The sequence below is a fragment of the Gambusia affinis genome, linkage group LG06, assembly GCF_019740435.1.
Source record: "Gambusia affinis linkage group LG06, SWU_Gaff_1.0, whole genome shotgun sequence".
Classification (NCBI taxonomy): Eukaryota; Metazoa; Chordata; class Actinopteri; order Cyprinodontiformes; family Poeciliidae; genus Gambusia; species Gambusia affinis.
Window position 1 is genome coordinate 11,383,282 of NC_057873.1, and position 9,985 is coordinate 11,393,266.

Consider the following 9,985-nt stretch of genomic DNA (forward strand, 5'->3'; position numbering starts at 1 on the left):
AGTTTTTAGGTGGATTTAAACATTGTTTTAATTTATCAGCTTGTAGCTGCTGATGTTAATAGTGTTTGAGCCCAAACAGATACAGATTCCCAAGCATTAATTGGACATACAAAGAAGTAATTAAGACCGTGGTCTAAATTCAGATATTTTGCAGTGTGTAGCTGGAGTGCAGGATTTAAAAAACAAACTCAGGAAATTGGCCGTTTCTTAATATTTCACTTTAACTCCCTCCTTGAAGCCCACACTGTTTCCAGTGTTTATTAAAATCAACCCAAATTTACAATTCCCAAATAACCCAAGACACTTAAATATGTGCTGTTGAGTCCTGCAGCTATCGTTTCAAAGTTGTTCATGTTACTAATGTTAACATCTGTTGTTCTGTTGTGTTGTAGGACCAGCTGTTGTTCTGTGACGATTGCGACAGAGGCTACCACATGTACTGTCTGAGTCCTCCCATGTCTGAACCACCAGAGGGTACGCACTAACAGTTGGTTTATTAAAACAGTCTTATAGTCGAGTGTTTCTGCTTACGAGGAGTTCACAGGCCTGGTTTTGGTCACACTGCACCAACCAAAGCCATCATCTGAGAACATTTTAGCCATCAGTGCAGAATAAACACCTCATTCTTTTTTTTTTTTACTCTCAGGAGAGCAGCCATGTTTTATCTTATACTTTCATACCAAGGGGAAAATATAACAGCGAGGAAGCGACAACTCTCTACTGGAACGTCTTAATCTGAATCAGAAAGAGAAAGACAGACAGAGAGAGAGAAAAAGAGAGAGAGACTTGGCACTGTGTCTATGATCCCATTAAAGGTGCAGGAACATCTATTTAAATCAAACTGTCATTTTTCCACATAAGATGGCTGCCTCAGGTTGTTTGATGGCGTTGTCATGGAAATGAGTCGTGGAAAGATAACCTGTTTCCATGGTAAAAGTGGCTGAAGATACACTAGCAGTGCCACTTGTGTTTAACGCTTGGTAACAGTGTCAAGCTCTGCCCACACACATGCGATGCCTTTTAATTTAGAAGAAACAAGTTCTGAAAGCCTCCCTCTTGCTTGAGGTGAACACTCGAGGGTTCCGTCTCACGGATGGCGAACTTACATGGTGTATGCTTCAGTGTCTGTGCTTTGTTCAGTGCTCTCAGCATCTTCAGCCAGGATTACCAGCCATTTTGAAGTATTAAGGTTGAGGTAAAATTTAGCTTTGGCCTGCAAGGTCTTTAAGAAATGTCACACAGTCTTGAATCTCACTACAAACCAAACTATTTGTGAAATCCCCTGCATCTACAAAATCACAGACGCAGCATGTGACGTCTCTTCGCCGAGCTTTAATTTACAGTGTTACTCAGCTCTCTGTGTGAAACAAGAGATTAATCCAGCAGGCTTTACGGTCGCAGTGATTGAACGTCTGATCTGTGATGTCGCTGATCTGTGTGCCTTACAGGGAGCTGGAGCTGTCATCTGTGTTTGAGACAACTGAAGGAGAAGGCCTCGGCCTACATCACCCTGACTTAATCTGCGGAGCACGTCCTCATGGCCCCTCGCCCTCTCCCTAACCACCTCTTTGTCGCTCCTCCCGTGTTCTTCAGCATCTCCACCTCTCCCGTTTTACTGATCTACTCATTGGCACAGTCTTCACAATCTGTCCCTGTGACCTTTGGAGCACGCAGATTACCCACAGTGCTACGCCTGCTCTTGAACGTCTCTCCAGCGGCAAGCCACACTCCGTCCTCTTTTGCCCCCTGAAATTCCCTTTTGTGCTTGATCCGAACTCCAGCCTCCCTCTCCTCCGTCTCAGCAGAGGAATTCATCAGCCGGCAATAAGTTTGTCAGCAAGACACACACTTCAGCCCGCCAAGGGCACTTCTGAGGCATACTACTCCACAGGAACCCTCATAAGGGCCTTCGGATGAGCCCTAATGATCTTCAGCTGTGACTCTCTCAAGTAGTGAGTAAAAATTAATAAAATGGTGACATGTTCGCGAGAGGACGAAGCAGTGGAGAACCATGGAGCAGTGCATCTCAGTGTCTTTCCAACTGTGAAATGTACATTCAACCAAAATTTTATTTTCTTCTCTCTGTCCTCCTTTGTGAACGGCAGAGCTGCAGAGACGCTGAACTCTCCTCTGGTCTTTGTCTGGATATCTTTTTCAACCAGGGAGTAAATTGTACAGAATTTAATCCGATTTGATTTTTGAAACACACTCTCATGAAAAGACTCGGCTCAGTGGTAAATAAGAGGCACCCGGTCAGGAACTCAGACCACCTTTGACCTCATCCTTTCTTCTCTCTGTGCATGGGGTTTCCACAACTTAATGGTGCATTTTAGAAATTGACACTGAAGGTTTTTAGTGCATGGTTTTGGCTCCTGGATAAATGGAGAGAAGGATTTTGTTCTCCTCCATTCAAATCAAACTGTGTATTTGAAAAAATAACAGTTTCGGCTTAGCATCTCTCGCAAGCCCTTACCTGACCTGCATATAACCTTTCCTCCCACGAAACCATGACTGTGAAGCCAGTGCAAGACTGTAACACTTCTGGTGATTGGTGTGTTGTCTATGATCTCAGAATGTAGGACTGGTGTGTGGAAATATGCAGCTCTCATGCCGAGGCCTGAAAACACGTTTTCTATGATTCCTTTTATTTATTTGTGTTCATTTGCATGTTATTATTTTTATTCTTTAAAAAGAACTTTTAATTGAAACGGAGAGGAAAGCACACTTAATTCGCAATAATGTGTTTGTGATACAAACTCTTCAGCCGCCCATTGTATCGTTGAAGTTCTGTTTGTGCCTGTGTCTTAGTGGATTTCTTTGAACAGTGCAGTGGCCAGTCAAATACCAGTTAGATCTAAGAAGAGGTCAAAGACCAAGTGATCTGAATGTAGAACGGAAGATTTAACAACGTACGCAGACTGACTGAGATACAAGTCCCGCTGTAAGTTTGAAGTACAGAGTAAAGTTCAAAATTGTTAAAGGGTCAAGTTCAAAATTCACATTTCATTGTGCAACATTTCACAGTGTTAATTAAACAAGTGGACATCGTCTGGCACACAATACACTGTATACAAAAACAAATTCCTCCTCCTCACGTTCATATTTTTCCCTTTAAAGCTTTATACCTGTAAAACAGCCTAATAGCTTATTCAAGACAAGCTGATCTGAAACTGCAAACCCTGGGTACAAATCTATGCCAGACTTGAATCTTGGTAGGAAACTTTTGATATTACCCTGAGCTTTTGGTTTGGAATGCAGTAAAAGGAAGATGCCAAACATTTTGAAATTGTTGTCTATTCACACCATTCCACTCATAACAGATTAAATTGCTGAATACAATTTTTTTTCTGCAAACTTTAATGATTTCCCTCATGTTTTGAGATAGATTTGGGACATTAAATCCTCCAGTCAAGGTATATTTCATATCATAACTGCGTGTTGTCAGCATGTAGCTGTGTTTACAGCCCTCTTTTGGGTGACGTTGCACTAGCTTTTTTGTTTTTAAGCATCAGCTGTTGTTATATGCTTCTTCTGAATTTTTAAATTTCTTTTAAAGTGTGTCTGCATATAAAGGTTTTATGACGTGTGTAGATCCTTTCTATCTCTTGTCTTTAACAAATGCAGTGATTAAAGAGAATCGGCATTTGACAAAGATTGCACAGTTATATATTCCACACAGTTTGACGTTTACTTAATTGAGACAAAGTCATTTTTGATCCTTGTTGTTTTATTTATGTGTTTATTTTTATCAGTTTTAGCAGACTGATTTACTTTTTAAATAAGTTCTTTGTGCTGCAACTCACATGAAGAGTGATTTTGTCGGGGTGACATAGGGTTTGGACAAGGTGCATTCACTGAATGGGGAAAAAAAAGTTGTTTTGAGACTCCAAGAATCTGAGCACTGATCAGGGCCTGTAAAGCTGGAAATGAACAAATTGTGGTAACCAGACATTTGATGGAGTGAATTTATATCATAATTTTTTTTTTATTATGTTTTCAATATTTTAGTTTTTTAGCCAAACTCACCACACATAGCGCTTCACATTAGCGCCACACTCACTAACACACACATTCATGCACCAACACACATATCACTTGGCAACTTGGGGTTAAGTGCCTTCCAGGAGGAAACTGGAATCAAAAACGTTCAGATTGCAACTTACTACTCTTCCTACTGAGCCACAGTCGCCCACACAATCATCATCAGTCTTATCGTCTCAAGTAAAAGGGTGGAGATGTCATTGGTTAAAGGACATCAGGGTTGTCACAGTCAACTTAAAATCATCTACAACTTCTGACTTCCAGAAACTTTCACTGTTTTTTTCTTTTTTACTAATATGTTAGACTTAGACAGCTGTAAACTATGAATTTAATGCTTCATTATTCTGATTTTACTGTTTTTGTTCCATGCAGGATCTGCCTACCCCAGTGCAGGGAATAGTCCTGACAACTTATTTGTCATAGTGACAGCACTTATTCAACTCAGTTCAGTTCAATCCAGTAATAGATTATTGTGCTGGAAGGGTAATTAAACAACACTACAGTGGCTACAATGCACTTCTTCAAAAGATTATTTGTTTCTGTACAAAGCAGCAACACTGACAGTAGCCTGTAGAGGATGAGCGAGACTCGCAGCATCAGTGAATCTAATTCACCTAAACAACTGAAATGTACATGACAAACAGCCTGGGGGACGTTCAAGGTTCAAGGCAGTTAGGTTCTGAAGAATGAAGGTTTAGGATAACATAATGGAAACAAACTTTTAGTTCTTCTGTATCTATATCTATCTATTAAAGAAGTGAATACTTCTATCTTTTTCCCATCATGGATAGCTCAGCCATATTTTCAAGATGTTATTCCTTAACTTAAACAAATCAGGAGCAGAAAAAAACAGTTTTATATGATACATGTAAAATTGTTTTTTTACAGGTGCATATTAGCATACTTGGTGCACCTACATTTTTGAATGTTTCAGTTACCATTAAGGTGAGCTTTGCTCATTTTTGTGCCATGTCTCCAAATCTTGTCCTGCACCTCTTAGAAGACTCCATAGTGAATTTTGAGGCACGTTTTGTATCACTATGTTGCTTTAAAATACTTTTTTTCCCACTGTACTGGTAGAACAATTCTTGACCATCTGTTGGCTGTGGCTTTGTGGCTTGTTTTTCAGAGCTGTTAAGTACCAGTGTAATGGTTAGGTAAAAACAGCCAGGACTTTTTTTAAACGACTGATCCAACTTTCCATGTAGCTGTGGCAATGTAGATTAAGTGAAAGAAGTAGAAAGTTATTACAAGAAATTATGAATGCAATTTAAGCAAGCCCTTGATGTAAACATGCATATGAATTAACACAATATAGCTGCTAAGAAGCTCTTAAGAAGATATCAAAAGTTTGGGACTTTCTCACTACAAATTGTTAATGGGAATAAAATGTAAGACGTAAAAACAACATTTTAAACCAAAGTTTTAAGAGTTTTTCCTCTAGAAATTCTAAAGCCAGCCAGAATTCTCCAAAGTGCAGTATTTATATGTATTTTATTACAGTTTCTAAGAAAGATCCGTGAATTATTTAATAGGTCAAAGGTGTCAATCAAGATTATGTCAGGTAGACAGATTCAGATTCCCTCACCTTTTATCTGTTGTCACATTTTTCTGTCTTACCATAAATCTTGATATATTAGAATAAGGGCCTAAATGTGAGGAAAAATAAGGGCGTTTGTGAAAAATGTAATCATTTTCATGAATTGAAGTACAAGTTGCACTTCTGATGGACTCCTGTTTTCAATAGTGCATGAAAATTCAAAAAGTGTGAAGTTCACAGTGTTCCACTGTGACATTTTAGGGTACATTTTGCCATGATGTCAACTTTAAGGATCAGCTGACTAAATGGGAAGCAAATCTCAATGTTTTATGAGTATCACGGAGTGGTCAGATAATTATTAGCCAAATCAGTGAGAGTGCAGGTCAAGAAAGTTTCACTTTCAGTTGAAAGCTTCAGCGTGCCATGGTGAGTGAATCTTCATCAGTAAAGTTTGGATATCAGTGTCTAGAAGCCTAGTATGACAATAAGTAATGTTATTATTGAGTTATTTTTGCAATATCTGACAGGATATTCCATACTTTTTACAAGTATGGAATATCCTACAAATCTATGGCTTTCTGGCTTATGTGGTGATCAAATGATGTGTGCTGCCAAAGGTGTAGTGAGACCAGGATGGTGTGTAATATTTATAAGGCATTGATCCAGAGTAGTTAGGCCTGGGTATTAACTTTTTTAGAAAGTCATATTTACTAGGACTTCATAAATAGGAAACCATGCAACTACAGTATTAATTCCGTTCTGATTTGTTATGTGGTGATCAAACATCTTAGATATTGTAAACTGTGCACTAAAACCCCTCCCAAAAAGCCGAATGTATTAACTGGAATCAATTTTTCTTGAAATATAATAGCCAGCAAACTTGGCTACTTAAACAGTCCTTCCCAATGTTAATATTGTACACACTGAAAATGAAATGACAATATGTTTCTGATATATTTTACAGTCCTGAAATAGGCCAAAATATGTTGGTATGCTAACCATGTTCATCATGACCTCAGTTTGCTTAACAAGATTTTTTTTAAGCTTGCACTAAACAGCTCTCCTCTAATTAAAGTCCTATTGTTTTTATCTATAAACAGTTTAACTGGACTTTTTAAAAGCCACTTTAATGGCCACTCTTGATGGGCAAAGTGCTGAGTGAGAAAGAGTCACTCAGCATTTCCAAATCATTTGCGGTAGCAGAGCAGAACTACATTGATTTGTCTGATAGCTTTAAGCTCGGAAACAATAGCTGTAAATATGAGAATATCTTCAGATCAGCAAATTACCATTTCATGCAATATTTTCCATGCTTATGCGTAAATCCATACCATTCAAATTTGCTGGCTTTAGTTAAAGTTGATCTTGTTTAAATCATCAGCTTGTGCAAGTTTTACTCAAACAGTCCGACTGCAGGTGAAAAGTTATGCCACCACTTCAGTTCAGAGTAAAATCCAGCGGCGCATGAATGACACATTAAGCTACTACTTAAGCTTTCATTCATTATCATTATGTTTAGAGGGTTTTTTTCTTTTGTCTTGTTGGATATTACACAATGTGGACACATTTGGTCCTCAGGAGTGTTTTTGTGATGTAGTGTGGGAACCCTAACCTTGACTCAGAATTAGTGAGAAATGCAAACTGAACCAAAACAGTTTTATTTATTTATTTATTTTTTATGTTTGTTTTTAAAGAAAAACATGTTTCTAAGATGAATGAGCTTCATGGCATGACATTATGCAATGCTGGTCATTTCATCCCATCTCTATTTTATGCTTCTGTGTGTATGGTTTCATATCTAGTAAAGGTTTAGTTTTCCAGAAAATCTTGATTCGTACCCATCCTGAAGACATTTTGTTGTGACAGCTGATTAAAAGTAACATTCTGTGATCTAATAATATTTTACTGGACAAAAATGTACATATAAGGTGTCAGAATTGTCTGTCTGCAGAAAAATCACTCATAGATATTCGGCCCTTATTAGGACTAATAATCTGTCCTATTTAGTTAATTTGCCTAAATGGAGATGGAAACAAGGTGCAATAAACAAGTTGAAACAGTGATATATTATATTGAGTTATACTATAATTGATATCTCAGCATTTGTAGGATCATTTAACTCCATAATTTGTAATCAAAGCATATCCATGAGAAAAGGTTGCTATACAATGGGCATAAAATGGAAGAAAGTTGGGATGAAATGACAGCATGTATGCATAAAAAAGAATGATGAGTTGTCAAAAGGGCAAACTGACCTAGCTCTCAGAAAGCTGCACCGGGGTTATATTCACCTCAGTGTACTTACAGAATTCACACCTTGCACTTGAATAGCACTCTTTCACATCGTTGAAACAGGATGAACATTTTCACAAACATGCTGTCCAATAACCTATTCTTTTGTTATCATTTACCAGTCAGAGCTAACATTTAGACTTGAAGTGTGTTTGAGTGAAAATGTTTCTTGATAAGCCTTAGCTGGAAAATGTTTGTCTTTTGAGTGGCGAGTAAAGACAATGTCAGGGGGGAGTAAACAGCCTTTTTACTGGGAGCTTTCTTGGCACTGGGATAAGCGTGGTGGAGTCAAACTCATTTTGATTGTACTCTCTAGGGAGGGTGTGGAAGCCATGTTGGACTGTGATTGTCTGATAAAATGTGAGCCTTCACTTTGTACAAAATGGACAAACCAATGTGAAGGAGATGTGAGGGGTGGGGACAACAGAACCCACACCCAGATCCACGGGGCCCATGGTTCGGCCTGGTCTTTGGCTGCTGGACGACGAGACTTTGGGCCACTCTCTGACCTTCTTGTAAATTGTTGTTCTTCTGTGATCTTGCTTGCACTTTTTTGTTTCCTTTCTCAAGACCCTGAAACTAATTGTAAGTATGTAAGTGTGTGGGTGCGATTGCACTTTTTATTTTTATTCTTGCCATTTTTAAAAAAAAAATGTGATTGTATGTTGTTATCAACACTAGATGCAGAGCAATTTTTAATTTGTATTTTCTACCTGGGAAGGAAGATGAAATCTTCTTGGACATTTTTTTAACCCCCCTTCACCCTTCCGGCTCCCGGTTTCTTTCTCTGCCTGGTACCTGGGAATGCTTTGAAGTGTGGACTGTGACTGCATTGCTGCCATCATTGCTGTCAGTCATTCTCTGTGAATTCATTTGGCTTTCTCAATTTACCCAGTTTTTTCCCTTCCCTGGAATCTTTTTTTCCATTAAAAATTGCAATTGAAAAACGAGCCTCAAACCTTTGTTGTGTAATTATGTGTTCATGCTTATGCTGTGCTTTGCATACTCTTTTTCTAATTGTTTAACTGTTTGTTTTCTTTATTATTTTGTATCCCTCTTGTTTACTCCTGTGTACCCAGAAGTCTGATTTTCAGTCAGTTCTTCTCTCATATTGAAAAGATATTTCAAGTCAATTTTTCCAATTCAAAGTCAAATCTCTCATGATAAACCTTTTCTCGTGCTTGTCCTCTAGTCGACTGTTACTAAATGTTATAAATTCAAAATTAGCACAGTTTGTCCTTATGCCAAATCAATACCTACATTTTATCAAATGTCATTTAGTATTTTCCAATTTAACAATAATTATGTTTTAGTCTTTCAACATTTTAATCAATATCCAAAAATTGTAATGAGTTGAAAGTTAAAAGGTGAAATTATAAAATGCATTAGAAATATAAAAATAGATTCATGTTCAAAGACAAATAAGTTTACAGGGGAAAAACAACATGTAGATATTATTTTGAAGGTTTTGGTAATGCAGACAGTAGGTAGGGGTCAGTTAAAGCTTTCAAGGAAAACCAACTTTTTACTGCTTCAAAACCACGAAGATTTTTTGTCAAACCTTTCCAGCCTCTTCATTGATCTTGATTGAATGTCATAGAAAGTATTACCCTTTCCTTTCCTTTCTTATCTTTTCCTTTCATTTCCTTTCTTTCTCTCTCCTGTCCTTTTATTTTCTTTCCTTTTCTTTTTTTCCCTTTCCTTTCTTTTCCTTTTTATTTAGAAAGCCATGGATTGAACACCCACCAGATTAGAAATTAAAGGTGAACTGATCACCTTTATTACGTTGCAGTATATAACTTTTGAAAACATTTTATTTTTTACACATTTCTTAAATGAGACAGATAAAATGTGAAAAAATTGAGATCCTCTGGTTTTTTCTTTTATTCATGCAAATAAGAGCAATTAAATCATTTTATATATTTTTTGCCTGTAAGACGATAGTAGGAAATCATCATCTCTGGTATTTAAGCCTGTTAATTTCCTATTTTACATTTTCTATCGATGTTTTTATTTAGGTAAAGTCTCACAGTTCTTGTCTCAAACGCAGCCACATTTCTGAGCTCACATCCGAGGTCAACAGCAACCATTTTCTCCTCTTTCCACTTTGCA

General features: G+C 37.5%; 1 protein-coding gene across 2 annotated transcripts in view; it reads left to right on the forward strand.

Moving 5' to 3' along the window:
• Window positions 1–8,814, forward strand: part of dpf1 (D4, zinc and double PHD fingers family 1) — a 62,127-nt gene extending 53,313 nt beyond the window's left edge. For both annotated transcript variants that reach the window (XR_006370820.1, XM_044118834.1), the window contains 2 exons: window positions 393–474; window positions 1,449–8,814. Coding sequence is in view for 1 of the 2 variants with exons in the window: in XM_044118834.1 (XP_043974769.1) it covers window positions 393–474; window positions 1,449–1,519 (153 nt within the window). In the remaining variant the exon portion in view is untranslated. The remainder of the gene's footprint in view (window positions 1–392; window positions 475–1,448) is intronic.
• The last annotated feature ends 1,171 nt before the right edge of the window (window positions 8,815–9,985 follow it).